At 41.0% G+C, this 23454-nt stretch overlaps 1 protein-coding gene across 2 annotated transcripts; it reads right to left on the minus strand.

Annotated features, from left to right (window-relative positions):
• Nucleotides 1–256: 256 nt before the first annotated feature.
• Nucleotides 257–8525, minus strand: LOC115162637 (protein odd-skipped-related 1-like). Of its 2 annotated transcripts, XM_029714117.1 has the most exons (4): nucleotides 8217–8476; nucleotides 7694–7960; nucleotides 1944–2705; nucleotides 257–1117 (listed from the first exon to the last, which is right to left on the minus strand). In XM_029714117.1, the coding sequence occupies exons 3-4, from the start codon at nucleotides 2663–2665 to the stop codon at nucleotides 985–987; spliced, it is 855 nt and encodes a 284-aa protein (XP_029569977.1). In that variant the 5' UTR covers nucleotides 2666–2705; nucleotides 7694–7960; nucleotides 8217–8476; the 3' UTR covers nucleotides 257–984. The 2 variants fall into 2 exon arrangements, with proteins under 2 accessions (XP_029569977.1, XP_029569976.1); XM_029714116.1 differs by lacking the exon at nucleotides 7694–7960 and having other exon boundaries at nucleotides 8217–8525.
• Nucleotides 8526–23454: the final 14929 nt, after the last annotated feature.

Here is a 23454-nt window from a genome sequence, read left to right on the forward strand (position 1 = left end):
TTCAAGGTATTTGCTGAAAATGTCTCTATACTCTTTATGTAATGTGCCTATTAGTTGTTTCAATTCAAGGGAATCTCCTTCAGAAACAAGGAAATCCCAATAAAATGAATGTGTCAACTACAGGAAATTAGTAAACAAAACATATTTGCAACTGATTTCCATTGAAAAACCTCAAAAGAAGTTATGGAAATTAAAAGGACAAAGTATTTGATAGTATTTCTCTCACAACAAACCAGAATAAATTATACAATATTTATTTTGTTTAGAAAATGACTATTTATTTTTAGAAAATAAGTTTAAGGAATCCAGTGATATATGTAAATAATCAATAATCAGGTTAAAGTGCAAAAATACAATTATACAAAAAGATATCTGTACAAAAATAACATTGGAATGTGAGCTTCGAAATGGGAATAAGGCAGTTAGTTATGCTGACATGGCTTTAACCAAATGTCCCTTAAAAAATGTGAGTCTCTCGGAATGTCTGAGAGGTCAAATTTGTCAGAAAGATCTGGATCACATTCCATACATCCATGATGTATGATCCATTCGCACCACTGGGTTTCATCATGCCCAACCAATACACAGCCTCTAAGTCCTTTAGTCCAATTCTCTCTTAACTAAACGTGGAAAAACAACTTAGTTATAGTCCAAGGTGCTCCTGGAAATTGTCTGGATACATCATAGAGATCCAGGATTTTCAAATCTCTGAAGAATCGTTCCCCACGATGAGCTCAAGAGGCTGGTGTGAAATGTTGGTGAACATTTCACTTTTTCAGTCAGAAAACTTCAGTTCAGTTCAAGTTCAGAGATGTTCTATGTTAAAAATCTGTTCATGTGCCCTTGAGCAAGGCACTTAAACCTAATTCCTCCTGTAAATCACTCTGGATATGAGCGTCTGCTAAATGCCTAAATTTGCTTTAAAAAATGTCTTTGCTTTTATTCTTTCCAGTGTCCCCTATTCCTCTTTTTTAGTTATTGATATCACTTAATCTTGGATGGCTTTAGTTCCTTGACCTGCATGTGCAACGTTTTGTGGACGGCTAGAGTTCTGGACTGACAAAATCCCTTTCCACACTCCTGGCACTTGAAAGGTTTCTCCTTGGAATGGATGTACCTGTAGGGCAGAAGAGAACAAAAAGAGTGCCAGGTTTGAGTAACAAAACATAACAAACACACAAAGACAACTATCAATCTAAAGCCACAAATTAATAAAAGACAACAAAGAAATAAGAGAAAAAGGAGGTGAACGTTATGGTGATATATTGTTCTAAAGGTATGAATTACAATGTATGCCTCTCATACTCAACACGTATGCAAAATGTTGATGTTGTTTATATCACTTACAGCTATAATTCAAATCAATATCAACAGTGCCAATGTCAATTCAAAGGCATTCCGACATATTAACTTTAGATTGTCCCCGCTAAACTCTTTAATATGGACATGTTATTGCTTCATGCCTTTGTTGCAGCTTTTCACACTACTTAACCAGATTTTTACCCGATTTAATTCACATACTGGATTGTTACTGGATTTTTTTCACATACTGATCATGTTAGTGGCATGTCGCTCTAAATGGATTAACAGTCCAATGCATGATATGGTTGGGGCAAATTCCATTCAGGGCTATTCCATGTCTTGAATTAGAATGAATTCAAATGGAATTGGACACAACCCTGATGCATTACACTGTTAGAGACTCAACATGATTAATCAGTAGCGTATACGACAATTTTGGAAGCAATTACTCATATTTTGTATTAATATCCTATGCTGTTCTTATGTAGAATGTTCTGTGGCCAATTAATACAATTTCCAATAATACAATAATTTACAATAAAATATTATACATTAATTTACAACATTTTGGCAGCTATCTATCTCCATACTCCTCGTTCATTAAATTGAGCTTCATTGTAATAGAAAAGTGCAGGTCTCACCTATGGTCTCGGAGGTGGTCCTGCCTCCGGAAGGCCTTGTGGCAGATGTCGCAGGTGTATGGCCTCTCGTCCGTGTGCGTCCGCTCATGGATAAGCAGGTTGTAGGACTTAGTGAAGTGGCGGCCGCAGAACTTGCACACAAACTCCTTCTTGGTCTTGGAGGGCAGGCGGCCGCGGCTGGGCTTGCGCTCGGGTGATGACAGCTTGGCTATGTCCATGAGACAGCCTAGCCCGCCATGGCGAGGGGAAGTGGTGGCGACTGCCCCCATTATGCTCAAGTCTTCCGCCTTCAGTGGGTCTTCCTGGGTGGCGGCGGCAGCCAAGTTGGCGAAGTCGAAGCGTGGCTGAGGCTTGTTCTTGGAGCCCTGGAAGAGACCCATGGCGGTAGCTGCGGCATTGGCTGCGGTAGCTGCGGCATTGGCCGCAGCGGCCTGGTCCTTGGACTGGACCAGGTGGGGAAAGATGGGGATGGAAGGTATGCCGGGGAAGCGGCCGTCCATCAGGGCTGGGAGCTTGGAGAAAGTGCAGCGGGGAAGAGCGAAGGGAGGGTAGCCCAGGGTCCACTGATGGAGGTGGATGGCATGCAGGGCGCTGAAGCTATAGATGCCAGGGACCTGGTCCGTGGGAAGCTGGAAGCCATTGGAGGTCTGGAGGAAGGAGTAGTTGGCGAGCTGCAGGGAGGGGTGGAGGGGAACCGGGGCTGGAAGAGTCTTGCTGCCCATGGTTGGTGTCGCTACTGATCACCAGATCACGGGATTCTCTCTGGAAAAGCAACACCACTCAAAAGTCAGATCATATTGACAACACAACAGAACTGTACACATACAGTATAAGTCATAATGTGTTATTGTTTTACAAACCAATGATACATTGACAATAGCATCTTCTACTATACTAAAAATACAAATAAGGACAATAATGATCATAATTTTTCATAATGAACCAGGAAGCATAATTGTGATATTTAATGTGGATCAAATAACATTTCGAACTAAGTATTTCCTGCTACCCCCTGTTTTGAGTCATCCTGGCATCTTTCCCACACACCCTAACACAACCACAATGCCAAGCCAATACACAAGCGGCCCGGCTTGATTATCTAGTTGCTTTTCAAGAGGGCTCATATCAGTGGATTAAGGTGATGCGTGTGAATGTATCCCTTTACCACTGAGACAAAGGGGAAGACAGTGATAAGAGCTGTCTGAACCAGACCTCCATGCAACAGGAGCTACCAGCTCAACACATGGTCCGACACACACACACACCATGAATCACGTATTGTCCTCAAGGCACACGATGAGTGAGGACAGCCTGCGTGTGTGGGTTTGTGTGTGTACACACATGCATGTGTGTGTGGTACAGGTCAGAGAAGAGAAGGTGTGAACTGCACTCTCAGTGCTGACACACAGACACTGGTGTGCGTTTGGTGTGGGTGTTTCCCATTCCCAGAAAACATGCCGGGGGCTGTTAAGACGAGGGTAAATAGAATGACACCATTCACTGAGGTGAAATGCCTCCGTGAGCAGGGCTCTAAAGTGTGAGCATGTGCTCCTAAATATTTTGCACCAGTGCGACTAGATTATAATTGTCGTAATGATGAGGCTTAGCTGTACCGCTGTTTCCGAGTGCCCTGGATACATAAAAGTGAGCGCAGATTCGTGACCGTGGATGTTGCACCATTACTACAGATAAAACCGCTTGTCCCTAGCCCAAACCATTCAAAAGTTGTGACTACAGTATATTACCAGCACTACGTTTTTTTTCCAGCTGCATGCATCTCCATTGGCAGGCCATATTTTACATTAATAAATCATGTCGCAGGCCGTTAACACCTTGTTTACTGACATGACCTTATTAGCTAGCTAGCTAACAACCTGGTAACTTTACCAGTGTATCCAAACATTTGGGGGTACAGAAAGAATGGTAAAGGGACAGCTTCTTCAGGAGATTAATGCATAGTCTCACGTCAGATGGCGTCATTTGTCAGTTGCCAGGCGCCATTTGTCTAACCAAACATGGAACTACTACGGCAAACCATGCTTGATCAGCTGAGCAAATTTGCCCCAGCTAGCAGCCTAGTGTTTTGAATGGCCATTACGGTAGCTAGTTTGCCAGCTTGTTGATGAAGTTGTACGGCACCAAAGTTATGGGACTGTTCTCAGAAATCAGCACGTATTTGACTGACAGCTGGCACTGTGCCTACTTTCTAACATTTGGCAAACACGATAAAGTCACAGCTAAAGCAGTCAGCTGTGCCGCAAAAATCGGTGAACTAATCACAGCAGAACAGAACAGTCTTATCATGAAAACTCACTTGTGCTGTTATTAGCTAGAATTTCACTACACTAGCTTCAGGGAGCATTGAGTGTGTGAACTGACGTTGTTAGCATAGCTTTCATTTTATATGGATTAATTTGAGACTGGTTCAGCCAGCAAGCAGACACACGCTAGTTAATTTTCATGCACATTTCGATTTTCATAAATACTGATTCTACAACCACAAAACACCTTAGCTACATGTAGAATTATGTGGTGAAGACATGCTCATGAAAAAAAAACACAATTTTAGCTTTTAAAATTAACAAATGTCTTTACAGGGTTATATATTAGTTTCTAGTGGACACCATGTACTTCAAAAGTATCTCAAATTCATATAGGCCCAATAAAGGCTGTAAAAATCTTAGTTTCTGGTGCTCCTACATTTTATGTGGTTTTATGTACCAATTCATGTTTTTAATGTCTGTGAATCTGTTTAAACAGGTTTTGATAAGAGGAAATATAACAAAGCACAATAATGCCTCTGTTTCTGTGCCTATTTGATGGTCAGGATATGACACAGTTATCCTGTGTCTTTTCTGTCTAAGTCTAAACAGAGCTGGCATGCCGCACCATTGTGATATGATTTAGCTTTCCACAAAAAAAGCATTTCCCCTAAGCCAAGCAATTTGCTTTGTTTGATTTTGTTAGTCATAGGGAACTGTGTGTCATCCCCATTTGTTACTGCTCTGCAAATATGACTTCGTCAGAATTCTACTACTGGTTTATATTATTCATCTTATTGTTAAAAATGGTCATGGGTTATCTACTTTAGTCATACATACTGTGTTATCATAACATAAGGAAACCACAAGATATGGCCTAATCAAGATATAGATAATAATAGGCTACATGGATATAGATAGGCCTATTAGAGAAAAGGACCCCTTGATCATATTGGTGAACATAGGCCTAAAATGTTGATAAATAAAAGTGGGGAGTGAGTGAGAGCCATGGTTGCGCTGCAGTAAATTAAAGTAAAATAGTCCTAATTAGAATTACCGAAGCTCAAACGTCCCCCGTGGATTTCTCCTTTCTGATCATGACGCAGAAGTAATTGACTTTTACTTAGAGGTCATTAGGGGAGATCAGCGGTTTCTTCCGAGCCGTCTCGTATCCTTCATAATCCTTTGATGTCTACATACCATCTCAACAACTCAACAATCAAGCTGAACACTGCTACATCCCATTCCCCGTTAGTCGTGACTGGCCAACTGTTAAATTCCGCGCCTCGGCCGAAAGCGGACGTGTTGTGAGATTTGAGATACAAGATAACGCAAAGCATGATCGAATTGTCTCACACACACATCACGCCAGTATATTATTGTTAGTATGTTTCAGAAATGTGCTCTCTCTACTCTAATTCTAAATAGATAGAGGTTAGACTACTAGGACAGTTCAACACAAGATCCCAAATCCTATGGATTAAAGGTGACCCGAGGTAAACCTAAATTACATTTTGCCAAGACGTTGTTGGCTAATTAGGAGGATTTTGCATTGGTGTTGGCAAGAAAAATCACACCAGCATTTCCATTTCGGTCCGCACACGCCAAAATGGATGAAAATCAGCGCAGCTTTTCCTTGCCACAAATGTATCTAAACTGAGGTGATGAAAAAGTTCATGGGATCACTTTATGTTGTATCCATATATGCGCGCTCTTGTAGCCTACAGATATGGGCCTTACCTATAACATTAGGCCTACATGTAATTTCAGGATTTAGAGAGAGCTTGCATCTTTCAGGTTGTACATAAACAAAGAGACGAATACAGGCTACAGTAAGCATTACATTGTAATGCACTAGTTTAGGATTAAAGAATGTGGGAATATTTTTTGTTATTCATTATTATATTTTTTTTATTTAACCTTCATTTAAGTAGGCAAGTCAGTAAAGAACACATTCTTATTTACAATCATGACCTACCCCGGCCAAACCCTAACCCGGATGACGCTGGGCCAATTGTGCCTATGGGACTCCCAATCACGGCCGGATGTGATGTAGCCAGGATCGAACCAGGGTCTGTAGTGACGCCTCTAGCACTGAGATGCAGTGCCTAAGAATGCTGCGCCACTCGGGAGCAAATACACTCGGGAAACTACAGGCTACGACTCAGTCAAACTAAATCTATATTGTCAATTTGCCTGATAGCCCTAACCTCACTACTGTGGCTAGGATAGGCTTTCTGTCATATGCCTACATAGCTTTTTGGTAAACTAAACTGCATGCAAACTTGGATGACTTCATTTCATTAGCTCTGCTGTTTAAAAGTGGATTAAAGTAGACTACAAAGCATATTTCTAAGAAACATATATTGTTCAATTCTTATAGATGTGGAATGGTGACCTTGTGTGTACTCACTGGGCACACACTGGTTGTAACAACGTTGTTTCCACGTAATTTCAATGAAATTACGTTCAACCAACGGGGAATAGATGTTGAATTGACGTCTGTGCCCAATGGGTTTTGGAGAGCAACTTCAGAGTTCTTATGTTAATGCAGATCCTTTGGTCAATTGTGCAGCAATTACCGCGAATGCGCATGTTTTTAGCCGTGTGTTGATGCAGAACATAAGAGGATATGGGCACTTGAGCGCAATAAAATTAAGTAACTGATGTGTGCACCTAAGCAACGTGGGAAACAGCGCTCTGAAAATAACAAGGAAAAAATGATCCCAATTTAAGACAATTGTTCCAAATCATATTTGATACCATAAACCCGTGAATTTGTCCATAAGAATTAGCACAAACATGTGGTCACTGTTTTAATTCAGATTATTGTAATTCCAGACAAAATACCGTGTTTTAATATGAGATGTATAGATTCCTACAGCAGAAAACACTGATAAATCGTGTGTTCAAGTAAAACTATTACGCTTATCCATGTAAATTAGCCTACAATAAAATGACGACTTTGGTTATATTCCATAACATTGGTTTAGCTCTAAATATGTGATTATTAATAGCATGAAATTCCCGTGCAACTAAGACAGCTTAAAGTTGAAAGATATCAAAATAAATTATGAAATGTACGCGGACACTGGCTTTTGTTTTTTGATGGCCTATTGAAATTCGTTGAAGTAATTTACTACAAGAGACGCTTAAAACAAATAACAACGATAGCCTAATGGTCATAATCATCCTAACCATTCCAGCTATATTAGAGTAAATCAATATATTACTAATATTTGGAAGTAGGCTTACCTTATGCCACAAATGAATGTATTTTTTTTGTACATTATAGACAACAGAAAAATGCATTCACTACGACTTTCATACTGGTTTGGATAAATTAATTGGGGAAAACCCTCAAAATAAATGGCCATCATCGTCATCAAACACAGGAATCTTTCTTGTGTTAACTCAGACCATGTAAAGTATAATGCAATTCAACGAAATGTATGTTTTGCATGGAATTATTTCTTTATTTACACATACCTCCTTGTTGATTTTGCTCCATCAACTTCACATCGTGCTGGAATGCGTTTACTTCTGAAAGATCGGTCAGTGCTATCCAGAGTCCTTGGGACGTTCATACCCTAACCTTAACGCCTACCCTTAACCATAACCCTTACCTAAGGATCCCGTATAACACGTGAAAGATCCCACCTGTTTCACAGTCGCCTGGCGCATCTAACTCAGAAGGCACCCAGACCTGACTCCATGCAAGCTCGAGACACTGTCGACGATGTTTACTTCTAGTTCCTGCGTTAAAACATGCCAAAAAAGTCACAAACGGAATATTAGGGGATATTGTAATAACACCTATATTTACTTTTAATGGAACAGTTACTAGAACTCAGCTCAGACCAGTTGCGCTAAAGTTGACAGCTTTGTTCATTGTGCCTCGCGTTGTCATTCCCCCCGAAGAAGCCCGAACATAAACAACTTTATACGTCATATTCTGACAGAAGGCTCAGAGAAAAATTACAGACAAAATGTAATGCAAGGAAATAGTTACCAGCTCAGATTGGTTGGTCCTTGGATCCGGAGGGGTCCTGGAGTTGAAAATTTGCGGACGGCCCGATGCAAAACGCCTTGGAAAAAAAGTTTCAAGTAGTTCTGAGAAAGTTTTTGACTTCGCAAGACAACTTGCCCCGCATGTTCACACCGAGCTCAGAATGTAACCGCGTGTAGTTCACAGCTGTCCCAAATAGTTGTGTGCAGGACTTCTATAGTGACTCTGGGGAAGACGCCTTCTGTTACTGCCCTGCGGTCTGCACTCAAACCGCCTCTTTATTGCAACCAAACCCTTTACTCGCACATGCGCGTCATTTAGTCAGCCCCCATTCGAATTTGAGATAGCTCTTTACTGTAAACTCAATTCCCCCCATTTTTTTGGAAGTAGGCTTACTTTATGCCACAAAGTGGTGGGGGGTGGGGTGGGGGCGAACACAGTTGTACGAGCGGAAATAGTTGCAGCACACTGTCAAACGTGATCTCTTTCAAAACGTTGGTGTATGTGGCCTTAATGAGTTTAACGCATACAGTATTTTCCTATTTACAAACTAATCAAAGTATCAATTTGCCATTTTGTCTAGCCCATAACTGAAAATTGATTATTTTTTAACCAGCGTCTAGGCCTATAGACTTTACAAATAGGCATGTCATAAATATAATTATTAAGATATTATCCACATTATATTATTGTTATTATTATTATCATCATTATCCTAGTTTTAATAACAATGTTTATACTTATTTCCATAGGGTTGGTATTATTAGTGGATGCAACAACATGTGGATTTAACCTCATGCACCTAAAGAATACAATCTGTAATCTGAAGGGCAAAAATCCCCAAAACAAATCATTTCGATTATTATATTCATTGGAATGAAAGCAAATTTCTCTTTTAAAAATAATTCCTTCCTGTTTAAAATAAGCTTCTGTACAAGGTGGGAGGGACTAACAAATCAACTCCCTCTTTCTCCTAATTAAAGTAAATATGCAACTGTCACTTTAACTTGAGATCGGGAGGGAAATAAATAGCATTAGTGTATTTACCCCCCCCCCCCCCCCCCAAACCATTATTCAATTAAGACGGATCTCAACCTGTGTTCAATTTCAATTGCAGGAGAAAATATCTTCTTTATAGGGAAGAAAGAGCAGATGAGATAAGGTATTTCTAGGCTGTTTAGGTAATACATTAAATATCCGAAGTTAAACTCGAATTAAGCAAAGCAGGGAAGGAACATTTACGAAACTGGAAACATTAGGCCCGCTGAGATGTATGACTTTGTTGAATAATCACTAAGTGAGCTATTCAAAAAATCGAATGAATACATTTACCTAATACATTTGATTAATATAAAACACACACACAAATGCAGCTCACTGTAGGTCTTCACCGTTATCGTTGTTATATTGACAAGGTGTTCGTGCTCCTGTGGTCAAGCTGTTTTTTCTTCTCGCATTTGCAGGGCATTTGATCCCTCTTAAAAGTGTGGATAAGCAACACCTTGCGGTGGTGCTTTAGTGTACAAAACCCGCCACCTGCTGGACATACCATTATCTTCTCCTGCATGGTCCTGTGTTCCTCCTTTACAAACAAATGAGGGGTAAGGCCAGAGCCCTAACCCCATGCCATGCATTGTCTAATATCGACCCAAACAACTTACCTTTGTTGTTGGTATTATTATCAGATTTCAGTAATATTGTTACAGAAAAGTAGCCTACTGTCAACTAAAACACTTGGAAATACACTACATGGACAAAAGTATGTGAATACCTGCTCGTCGAACATCTCATTCTAAAATCATGGGCATTGATATGGAGTTGGTACCCCCTTTACTGCTATAACAGCCTCCACACTTCTGGGAAGGCTTTCCACTAGCAGCATTAGTGAGGTCGGGCACTGATGTTGGGCGATTAGGCCTGGCTCGCAGTCGCCATTCCAATTCCTCCCAAAGGTGTTCGATGGAGTTAAGGTCTCTGTGCAGGCCAGTCAAGTTATTCCACATCGATCTCGACAAATGATTTCTGTATGGACCTCGCTTTGTGCACGGGGGCATTGTCATGCGGAACCAGAAGAGGGCCTTCCCAAACTGTTGCCGCAAAGTTGGAAGCACAGAATCCTCTACAATGTATGTATGCTGTGGCGTTAATATTTCCCTTCACTGGAACTAAGGGGCCATGCCCAAACCATGAAAAACAGCCCCCGACCATTATTCCTCCTCCACCAATCTTTACCGTTGGCACTATGCATTGGGGCAGGTAGCGTTCTCCTGGCATCCACCAAACCCAGATGGGGAAGCGTGATTCATCACTCCAAAGAACACGTTTCCCCTGCTCCAGAGTCCAATGGCGGCGAGCTCTACACCACTCGAGCCGACGCATGGCATTGTGATCTTAGGTTTGTGTGCGGATGCTTGGTCATGGAAACCCATTTCATGAAGCTCCCAACGAAAAGTTCTTCTGCTGACGTTGTTTGGAACTCATAGTGAGTGTCACAATCGAAGACAGACGATTTTACGAGCTTCAGCACTCAGTGATCGTGATCTGTGAGCTTGTGTGGCCTACCTCTTCACGGCTGAGCCATTGTTGCTCCTAGACGTATCTACTTCACAATAACAGCACTTACAAATGACCGGGGCAGCTCTAGCAGGGCAGAAATTTGATGAACTGACTTGTTGGAAAGTCGGTGCCATGTTGAAAGTCACTGAGCACTACAGTATGGCCCCTTCTACTGCTAATGTTTGTCTATGGCGATTGCACGGCTGTGTGCTCGATTTTATACACCGGTCAGCAACGGGTGTGGCTGAAATAGCTCAATCCACATACTTTTAGTTTATATACAGTACCTTAAGAAAGTATTCATACCCCTTGACTTATTCCACATTTTGTTGTGTTACAAGCTGTATTCAAAATATATTTTTTTCTCCCTCATTTACATACAATACCCCAAATGATGAAGTGAAAACATGTTTTCAGAAATATTTGCACATTTATTGAAAATTAAATACATAAATATCTCATTCACATAAGTATTCACACCCCTGAGTCAATACTTTGTAAAAGCGACTTTTGGCAGCCATTACAGCAGTCTTACTGGGTAAGTCTCTAAGGTTGTGTCTACACTTGACACTTACATGCGGTTATTATCCTGCTGAAAGGTGAATTCATCTCCCAGTGTCTGGTGGAAAGCAGACTGAACAAGGTTTTCCTCTAGGATTTTGCCCATGGTTAGCTCCATTCCGTTTATTTTTTATCCTGAAAAACTCCCCAGTCGTTAACAATTACAAGCATACCCGTAACCCACAACCATGCTTGAAAATATGGAGTGGTACTCACTAATGTGTTTTATTGGATTTGCCCTAAACATAGCACTTTGTATTCAGGACCAAAAATGTGTTGCTTTGCCACATTTTTTGCAGTATTACTTTAGTGTCTTATTGCAAACTGGCTGCATGTTTTGGAATATAATATATATTTTTTCACTCTGTCAAATAGGTTAGTAATGCATTGTTGTTGATCCATACTCAAGTTTTCTCCTATCACAGGCATTACACTCTAACTGTTTTAAAGTCACCATTAGCCTCATTGTAAAATCCCTGAGCAGTTTTCTTCCTCTCCAGCAACTGAGTTAGGAAAGACACCTGTATCTTTGTAGTGACTGGCTGTATTGATACACCAGTGGTTTCCAACCAGGGGTACTAGGAGCCCTGAGGATACTTGACCTATCCATGTTAAACACTATTATTGCACACAGAGTTCATGCAACTTATTATGTGACTTGTTAAGCACATTTTTACTGCTGACCTTATTTAGGCTTGCCATAACAAAGGGGTTGAATACTTATTGACTCAAGACATTTCAGCTTTTCATATTTTTTGTTGTTGTTGTACTTTTTACCCCTTTTTTGTGATATTTCAATTGGTAGTTACAGTCTTGTTCCATCGCTGCAACGGACTCGGGAGAGGCGAAGGTCGAGCACCATGCGTCCTCCAAAACACGACCCCGCCAAGCTGTACTGCTTCTTGACACACTGCTCTCCCAGAAGCCAGCTACACCAATGTGTCGGAGAAAACACCGTACAGCTGGCGACTGAAGTCAGCGTCCATGCACCCGTCCCACCACAAGGAGTCGCTAGAGCACGATAGGACAAGGACATCCTGGCCTGCCAAACCCTCTCCTAACCTGGACGATACTGGGCCAATTGTGCACCGCCTCATGGGTCTCCCGGTCGCGACCGGCTGCGACACAGCCTGGGATCGAACACGGGTCTGTAGTGACGCCTCTAGCACTGCGATGCAGTGTCTTAGACTACTGCTCCACTTGGGAGGCCTGTTTTGAATTTTTTATGAGTTAAACATAATTCCACTTTGACATTATGGGGTACTATGTGTAGGCCAGTGGGAAAATATAAATTTATCAATTTTAAATTTAGGCTGTAACACAACAAAATGTGGAAAAAGTCAAGGGGTATATGTCACACTCTTCGTCGTCTGAAGATAAAGAGAAGTCATCGTCGGAGAAAGTGGACCAATACGCAGCAGGGTTATGTGTGCTCATCTTCTTTTTATTATGGATAAGAAAGTAAACCGAAAACAAAACACGTACACAGGAAACACGACGACGACGACGAACAGGCTTGTAAGGCACAAAGCTATACACAGCAATTAATCTCCCACAACTCACAAACCCAAACCTATATATAGGACTCTCAATCAGAGGCAACCAGAAACACCTGCCTCCAATTGAGAGTCCAACACCCAAACCTAAACATAGAAAACTAAACTAGACAGAACGTAGAAATACAACCTAGAACATACCCAAAACCCAGAACTAACAAATCAAACACCCTAATACACAGCCAACCACCCCGAACCACATAAAACAAATACCCTCTGCCACGTCCTGACCAAACTACAATTACAAATAATCCCTAATACTGGTCAGGACTTGACAGTATAAAAACTTTTTGTTAAGAAATTGGATATAACATTGATATGACAAGTTGATATGGTGAATGTAGCCTCTGGAGATATATATGTAATTATTTTGCTGGAATAGTTGCTAAAGACAAACTATTAAAAAGTCCTATCATCTGGTGCACTGTTGCAAAGACAGATTTCATTCTGCTATTGTTTTTAAAGATGTCCATGATTGACAAACATATTTGAAGATGAAGGTTTGACATGGTGATTGAAACTGCTCCTAAGTACTGTATCTTGTGAAAAGTTTATTTTAAGAGCATATTTTGGCAAGACTCATCTAAATTGAATCACTGCGCCAAGTTCAAGAGCGCTGACCTCAATAATTAATCACCAAAGCTGCCACAGAAGCACATGGAATAGTCCAAGTCTGTGTGTAATAAAAAATACAGGCAATACATAATAGTTTGTCAAAAAATTTAAAGAATGGACTGGGTACAAGCGCCTGCTAAGTGTTCAGCACTCTGTCCACACTATACACACAGATGATTACACCACTAGACTGCCACTGGATTGACCCCCCTTCTCCCCTCCCTCTGAAATTATGTTTACAGATCACTTACATATTTTATTCCAACTATTTACATCACTTAGTGATAATCCAAACACTTAAGGCAAGGGAAATGTGGTCTCAATGTCATCCGAGTCAAATCCAGACAGCCTACTACATGAGTGAGTAAAAGTAGAGTGTGTTGGAAGGCTTTTGGTGGAGGTAGCAAAGTTTGTGACCTTTGGATCAGTATTGGCAATATGACTGGAGCCTAGCTGTGGATTTAAGAAGAAAAAAACATACAGTATCCTCAGTAAAATAGTATTTCACCAGAATAATACATGAAAACTGATGAGATTGTCTATTCATGTAGGCCTATAGGGCTCCCAGACATTTAATCCAGTGTTTATGAGTGGCTATAAGCAATACTATGTATTATACATAGCTCATAGTTGTAAATGTGTTTATAATGCATTTGAAAGTGTTACCAACATTTTGTAAGAACACAATTAAGTCACTGGTAATGATGAAAGTAGTGGATACAGTAGCTCATCCACAGTATTATGTTGCAGAGGTGGCAATATGTTAGATTAGTGATAGACTATAGAGTTCAGAGTGTTGGTGGGTTGAATGTCATTAAACCCAGGCACAGATTGGCCCATGCTATACATATGCATTCTGGTTTTCCAATGCATATACATTCTTCTATAGAGGACAGAAAGCCAATGATAATTGAAGACATGCAAAAAGGAATATCTGCAGATCTGTTCCTATTGGCTTTAGAAATATAAGCCTAAAATCTATGCAAAATGTCAGCTGTCCTCCAAAGTATCTTAAGTCCATGCACTCTTAGAAAAAGGTAGTATCTAGAACCATAGGAGAACCCTTAGAAGAACCCTTTTTTGTTCCATTTATAACCGTTTTGGTTCCAGGTAGAATCCTTTTGGGTTCCATTTAAAACCCTTTCCACAGAGGGTTCTACATGAAACCAAAAGGTTTTTACCTGGAACCAAAAAGGGTTCTCCTATGGGGACAGCAGAAGAACCTTTTGGAACCCTTTTTTCTAAGAGCGTAGGATTCTCATAGACGTGGAATCAAATACGGGGCTCGCCCTGATAGGCTACATACATTTGAAGAGGATGTCTTTGTTTACAGAAGCTGGAGGATGCAGACATTAGCCATAACCTGACCTGTATGGTATGTTGGGCAGCTGTAATTTCATAACACACAGTTTACAGCTGGAGTATTGCACTCAATCATGTGCGTGCAGTGCACACAAGATGAGGTGTTAATGTAACATGTTGCAGCAGGGAATGATGTTTTACCTGTTTTAAGGGGAAAGGAATTCACCTCCCCTTTAAAATGTTGTTTTATTTGGATAGCTATGGTATATAGATGAAGTGAGAGGGGAAGACAGATGCAGTATTTAAAGTTGAAGAGGTCGGCATGGGGATCAAACCCTGATCTCTCACGGGGCATGTGTAGTTCAGAATGTGCTGTGTTATACTGTTAGACCAAACTCCTGCACCAGGGTTTTGAACTATACGGTCTGTTCTTGTCTATACTCCATCTCCATGTGGTTATGGTTGATCTTACATCATTCCCTTTCTGACTGACATGAATCATGGTGAGCCGAAAGGAGGCTGAATACATGACCTACGGTGTGATCGAAGCCAGGTCTCCCTCCCTGTTTGTGCCAAGCGAAACAGCGCATGTGTAGATTGAATTTAGCTAACAGCCAGCCACTTGCAGCTTGTCTTGAGAACTAGTTAGACTAAACAAAAGAAGTTGTTTGTATTTCCAGGATAAAACATTTTACCAATGCCTAAACCCAAACAGAGAGTTCAGCTATGTTTTGTCTGAGCAGTGGCTGTTGTGTCGTCTGTCAAAACCTTTAGATGCAGATTAAAGTTTTTCTTATTCCATCTTGTTCTTGGGCAGCTCTGCTCAGAACGCAGAAATGAATGCAATTGCTTAAGTTAAGGCAAGCAATGTAATTGGTTACATTTAGGTACGTAATTCCAATTGGTTAAGGTTAGGGCTCAAGGTTTGGTTAAGTTTAGGTAAGAAATGTGACTGGTTAAGTTTAGGTTTGAGTTATATTGTTAGAAAACCAGGGACCGGGGACCTTGCAAATTACTCATTGGCAGTTACATTTGCAGAGACCCATCACCATCATTTGCAAACAAGTGCAGGGACAGCCACTTTTGACTGGAAATGAAAAGTAGCAGATTGTGCCTTTATTATGGGCCACACTGATGCTTTTGGAAATGTTCTGCCTTAATTTTCTGTTTAATCAAGTTCCACCTGCCACCTAAAGTCTCTCATAAGTCACATTGTTAATAACTATACGCTTCCCATACATTTGTGGGAATAAGTCATGATCAATGATCAATCATGCAATCAAGTGTATGTGGAGCTTATCAACCAAGCAGTTGCCATGGCAACAGATATAATTAAAAGCCTGTGGTCCTGTTTTCCCAGCACCTACAGTTGAAGTCTGAAGTTTACATACACCTTAGCCAAATACATTTTAACTCAGTTTTTCACAATTCCTGACATTTAATCCTAGTAAAAATTCCCTGTCTTAGGTCAGTTAGGAGTTATTTTATGAATGTGAAATGTCAGAATAATAGTAGAGAGAATGATTTATTTCAAAATGTATTTCTTTCATCACATTCAGTGGGTCAGAAGTTTACATACACTCAATTAGTATTTGGTAGCATTGCCTATAAATTGTTTAACTTGGTTCAACCGTTTCGGGTAGCCTTCCACAAGCATCCCACAATAAGTTGGGTGAATTTTGGCCCATTCCTCCTAACAGAGCTGTTGTAACTAAGTCAGGTATCTAGGCCTCCTTGCTCGCACACGCTTTTTCAGTTCTGCCCACAAATGTTCTATGGGATTGAGGTCAGGGCTTTGTGATGGCCACTTCAATACCTTTACTTTGTTGTCCTTAAGCCATTTTGTCACAACTTTAAGTATGCTTGGGGTCATTGTCCATTTTGAAGACCGATTTGCAACCAAGCTTTAACTTCCTGATGTCTTGAGCTTTAACGTCCTGATGTCTTGAGATGTTGCTTCAATATATCCACATCATTTTCCTGCTTCATGATGCCATCTATTTTGTGAAGTGCACCATCCCTCCTGCAGTAAAGCACCCCCACAACATGATGCTGCCACCCCCGTGCTTCATGGTTTGGATGGTGTTCTTCGGCTTGCAAGCCTCCCCCTTTTTCCTCCAAACATAACGATGGTCATTATGGCCAAACAGTTCTATTTTTGTTTCATTAGACCAGAGGACATTTCTCCAAAAACTACAATCTTTGTCCCCATGTGCAGTTGCAAACCGTAGTCTGGCTTTTTTATGGCGGTTTTGGAGCAGTGGCTTCTTCCTTGCTGAGCGGCCTTTCAGGTTATGTCGATATAGGACTCGTTTTACTGTGGATATAGATACTTTTGTTCCTGTTTCCTCCAGCATCTTCACAAGGTCCTTTACTGTTGTTCTGGGATTGATTTGCACTTTTCGCACCAAAGTACGGTCATATCTAGGAGACAGAACGCGTCTTCTTCCTGAGCGGTATGACGGCTGCGTGGTCCCATGGTGTTTATACTTGCGTACTATTGTTTGTACAGATGAACGTTGTGCCTTCAGGCATTTGGAAATTTCTCCCAAGGATGAACCAGACTTGTGGAGGTCTACCATTTTTTCTGAGGTCTTGGCTGATTTATATCTTTTTTCCCATGATGTCAAGCAAAGAGGCACTGAGTTTGAAGGTAGGCCTTGAAATACATCCACAGGTACACCTCCAATTGACTCAAATTATGTCACTTAGCCTATCAGAAGCTTCTAAAGTCATGACATCATTTTCTGGAATTTTCCAAGCTGTTTAAAGGCACAGTCAACTTAGTGGATATAAACTTCTGACCCACTGGAATTGTAATACAGTCAGTTATAAGTGAAATAATCTCTCTGTAAACAATTGTTGGAAAAATTACTTGTGTCATGTACAAAGTAGATGTTTAGAAGACGTTTGTGGAGTGGTTGAGAAACGATTTTTAATGACTCCAACCTGAGTGTATGTAAACTTCTGACTTCAACTTTAATAAATGAGTTGGGTGCATGAGGCAATGGGAACCCCATGATTGGTCAAGATGATTGTTGTTATGTATCCTTGCTCGACAGTCCATTAGAACTTTATACCATTCTCAAGGTTGCAGAAACAACGTTGTGTTCGGAACCAACGATATCTTCTGAGATCTCCACCTTTCATTGTGGTTTAATTATTTTCCCCTCTAAGTCTCTCCTATTGTCAAATACAATAACTCAAAACATAAGATTAAACTGATCTCCAATCAGCTTACATTCAATTGTGTATTTCCATTATAATAAAACCAATTCCATTTAGCTATATATCTTTTGGACTTTCATTATAATGCAAGACCAAAGGGGGTGGATCAGTCACGGCTCGGTGATGTCATTGAGGTATACTCAAAGTTAAAGGAACCCTAGACCTCAATGTTGCCCTTTAAGTTCACTCGTTCATATTACAATAATAATAAACCTGTAATAACTAATAAAGGGGGTTGGGAAGTGGCTGTTTCTCCTACTACCAACCGATATGTGGTGCCAGATGATGAACTCATGGCTGCTATGGGACGTTTCAGGCTATTAACTCAAATATTATTGTTGGTGATTAGATTAATGATTGTGATGTATGTTTCTGTGTGAGTGTTGTAATTGACAGATAAGGTAATAAAGGATTGTGATCCCAAGAGCTTTTGATTGACTCAGGGTATGTTTTTATATCGCTGAACAGACTATATTATATGACGGCATCATCCAGACCAGCAGCAGTTTAAAGATAAAAAATGGTAGCGTGTTTATATTGCCTTTACGTTGTTATTCGTGGCAATTCTTTGAATTATCAGACTGCATGGATGTCTGATGATTAAGGATGTATCATGGTTAATTGATGCAATTGAAAAAGCGATTGGAAAATTACTATGTATGACACCCTTCATTGTGGAAATGTAGATTACTGTGTTTTTTTAGTTGCAGAAAACATGCCGCGGATGTTTACTTACTTAACATTAGGACAATTTCCACCTTCCCTTCATGAGGTTTTGGTAGATACTCTGGCTTGTTCAGGCAAAGCTCCTCCTTCACCAGCAGGGGCTGGGAGACAGACAGACAGAGACAGGGTTAGGAAGACATGCTGAAGTAGGGAGGGAACTGTATGGCTTTATTTAACCTGGTTGGCAATTGAGAACGTACAGCCTCAGAGTCACTTGGACTTGTCAGCGTCACAACAAGTTGGTGTCAGAGTTGCAAGGAGTTTGTGTCGGTTGTCCTAATATGGACACTGTAATCCTGGAATATTTCAAACTGATGACATCATGCCATAAAAAAGCAAGTGGCCATCAGAATATTAATGATGCACACCCCTGGTCAAACATGATAAACATTTTCATCACAGCTGACCAGGAATGTCACATTCAACTTCAGTCCAAGTCTAATGGGTGTGAATTTATTACATTTGAATGTGGTCATAAAACAAATGTTTGATCACATCAGAAATTACCAAACTAAGGTCTGCCATCTGAACAAGTATTAGTCTATGTTTAACCAAGAACCCTAATCCCAGCCTGATGCAATTAAATTAACAAGAAATTCAAATAGAATTAAAGTTAACAGTTTTCAATTGATGTCATGGAGACTTGTGGGAGATTTGGTTTCCCATGGAGCTCCAGTGTAACGCAATCCAACACATCCTTATGGTGTAGCATTCCTTCACTTTTTCCCCAAACAAGTTCATGATTAGATTATAGGAGGGTTGATCAAGACTGCAGACTATCAGCTAATTACCTCTGAAGCAGGCTCTTCGAGGGGGACAAGTGTTATTTTAGCTCCCTAGCACTTATTAATCAGACTCACCGTCAATTTCTCCACAAGAACAATGTCATAAAACAAAAATGTGAATGTGTTGGCATTGCTATTTTGCAGAAGTGGTGTTGGTGTATTACCTGTGTGTGTGTGTGTGTGTGTGTGTGTGTGTGTGTGTGTGTGTGTGTGTGTGTGTGTGTGTGTGTGTGTGTGTGTGTGTGTGTGTGTGTGTGTGCGTGCATATGGGGTAGAAGTTCTTTCGTTTGCCTTTTCAGAGCAAGTGGAGTATAAAAATACTGAGCCATTCTAGGTCATTGGGGACCCGTTGATGAGTATTTCAGCTGTGTGAGTATGTGCATGAACATTGGAAAACCAGAACCTTCTGTGCTTTATGTGAGGTATTATGTGCACTAATGATTTGGTAAGTGGGAACTAAGTGCCCTGTTGTGACATTATCACTCCTGAATATACCTAGATATATCATTACCATGATCAACAATGATTACATTTGAGAAAAACCAAAAAATGACCGAAATACATTAGTCTGTAAATTGCTTTGGATTGGTAACTGAATTCTGAAACAATTTTGCTGTACTGTGCTGTACAGGTATATCTGGTATATGTGCACATAGTACTATTGAGTTGTATTGGTTTCAGAATTAATGACCCACCAGCTACTACTACTAACCTCCTTTTCAATGTTTCCAGCAGATGTAGCTGTCTTATGGAACATTATTTCATCGGAGGTCTTTCTGTGACGATTTGGAGGAATAAAGGAAAAGCTTTATAACTTGCAGACGAGTCTTTTTGGGGGGAAAAGGGATGAAAGGTTAAGATTAAAGGAGCATGTCCACGTTTAAACATCTCAGTGCATATTAGCCTCGACAGAAGAGTTGTTTAAAATGAAAGGTTCGAAGAAGGAATCTGCGAAATACTCAGATGCATTGTTGAACGTATTCGGTGATCTTCATCTTTAATGAAATGTCTTACAAGCACAAGCACACAGGGGACCTTTAAAGCAAGAGCATACACTTTACAGCATAGTCTTCAGTCTTTTCAATAGCGCTCGTTCTGTCGGTTTGGCAATGATTCAATGCAACCAGAGATTCCGACAGTTCTAAATTACCTTTTATTAAAATGGTCTATCGCAGCAGGCTTCTTAGGGGCTTGACTCCTGGTGAAATTTCAAGGAAGATTTCTCTGGAGGGTGTCTACACGGGAGATTGCATGATATCATACAGGCTCATTACAAAGACACATGTTAGAATAAAGGGTGGCGCAGGGATGCCATATAAATGAGATTCAATTTAGCTATCATTAAATTAAAATGATCAGACATGGGAAATCATCCAAGAATAGCATGTCATGGCCACCTAAAGGCCTGCTTTGCCCCTAAATGTTGAATCTCTCAGGAACTGTCCTGAAGGATGCAGAATCTATTGTGAGGTTCAAGCAGGTTTTTTGAGGAAGGGTTTCGAAGGGCTGCCTCATCATTTTCTTAATTTCTCTCATTATTTACAATTACATTCTTTATGTCTTTCCTTTTTTCTGTTAGCTTTGACAGTCTGTTCCTGAGACTGTAAACCTGTACTAAATCCTGCCCTCCATTTAGACCCACAGGCCAACAAGGGGCGATATCTCCTGTATACTAGTGTAGCAGATGGGAAGTTGCTAGCTAGGCAGTCATGACTAGCCCATCGTGCAGTGATGCGACCTCCCTTGAGACATGAAGTAGTGTCGCCACGGTCTACAAAAGCCACAATCTTGGTGGTATATGGTTTCGGTAGACAAGTAGTTAGCAATGTCGCATCGTAGTTTCGGGAGTACAACGTGTTGTCTTGAAGAGGATTCTGCATCGAAGGTCAACTGCACAGGCCAAGGTCATGACGGAACCAGCGTTACACTGACAGCCCAATCATAATCCCACTTCTCCCTTACTACACTTTTAAAAAAAAGGCTTGCAAAAGGGTTCTTCAGCTGTCCCCATAGGAGAACCCTTTTTGGTTCCAGGTAGAGCTCTTTTGGGTTCCAGGTAGAACCAAAAGGGTTCTACCTGGAACCAAATAGGGTTCTTCAATGGGTTCTTCTATGGGGACAGCCGAAGAACCCTTTTAGGTTGTAGATAGCACCTTTTTTTTATAAGAGCGTACAAATGGACCAGATAAGTGCCTCACCAGCTAGCAAGCTTTGTGCATCTACTACATGGCTTTCACCTATCCAGTCCATAGAGAGTGAGGTGAAGGAAAGGCAGTATGCCACAGGAAAGGAAGCCACTTAGAAGTATAGGGATTCATAATTTGTCCAATTGGTAGTCTACAGCAGGACAAGCAACACCTGCAGACGAAAGAGGCCCATATTGGCAAGCATCTAATGATAGGTTAAAAAAACAGGAAGTTGGTTAAGATGATCAATGATATGACTCGTGGCTTTGATTACGGGTCTTTTGATTTGTGGGCATTTGATTGGACTAGTTGACTGTTTGTTTGATGTTTGATGAACCAACATTTTATTTCAAAATCTCCGTTCCTTTGAGTGATTTGATGTCTGAGGCCCTACTAATTCCTAATTAAATCCAACCCAAGCCACGCCACATTTCATATACTGTTTATAAGCCTTTTTGAAACCACTGCGATGCTGTTGAGCATAGTATCTGCCAACGGTTAACACGATGGTCCCAGATGTACTTCCAATTGTACGTCTCTTGTCTCGCTCTTTCAACTGACTGCCCTCTTTTTCATGAGGCGATATTGGGACATTTGAGGACTTGCCCAGAGGCATGCCAGTGTTCTAGTGTTCTCTGATGGAATGTGTCATTTTATGGCAGTATGTATTAAAGGCACAGAGGGTGTTCGGCTGTAGACTGGCATGTTGTTGACTCACAGAAGAGGTATTTTGCGGTTGGGGCTGGTTTTGATTAGGGTTGATATATTAGTACATGCAAGTGCACCAGCACATACACACACACACACACCACACTCACACATGCACATACACACACAGGCGCGAGCGCGAGCGTACACAGACCCACAGACACAAAGCCGCGGACGCACACACACACAATACACAACTCCAATAAGAACCACCACTGTGACCAAGTAAAGCCTGTTTATAGAACAGCAGGAATCAATATGGCATGTGTGACTTTTTCACCATCACTTTATGACTGCATCGCATGGATCTGACAGGAGTGTGTGGACACTGTGGCCTGGCTGGTCTAGCAGTAATGCAGCAGCCTCCGGCACACATGTCTACAGTGTCGGCATGGGTTTGAATCCAGCCTACTGCTCTTTGACACAACCTCTCTATCTGTTCAATAAAGTCAGAAAATACGTTAATATGCATAAACTCAGCAAAAAAAGAAACGTCCTCTCACTGTCAACTGCGTTTGTTTTCAGCAAACTCAACATGTTGAATCTTATGTTCATACAAATATTTACACAACTGAGACATAAACTGAACAAGTTCCACAGACATGTGACTAACAGAAGTGGAATAATGTGTCCCTGACCAAAGGGGGAGTCAAAATCAAAAGTAACAGTCAGTATCTGGTGTGGCCACCAGCTGCATTAAGTACTGCAGTGCATCGCCTCCTCATGGACTGCACCATATTTGCCAGTTCTTGCTGTGAGATGTTACCCCACTCTTCCACCAAGGCACCTGCAACTTCCCGGACATTTCTGGGGGGAATGGCCCTAGCCCTCACCCTCCGATCCAAAAGGTCCCAGACGTGCTCAATGGGATTGAGATCGGGGCTCTTCGCTGGCCATGGCAGAACACTGACATTCCTGTCTTGCAGGAAATCACGCACAGAACGAGCAGTATGGCTGGAGGCATTGTCATGCTGGAGGGTCATGTCAGGATGAGCCTGCAGGAAGGGTACCACATGAG

This window comes from Salmo trutta, chromosome 25 (assembly GCF_901001165.1).
Source record: "Salmo trutta chromosome 25, fSalTru1.1, whole genome shotgun sequence".
Taxonomy (NCBI): domain Eukaryota; kingdom Metazoa; phylum Chordata; class Actinopteri; order Salmoniformes; family Salmonidae; genus Salmo; species Salmo trutta.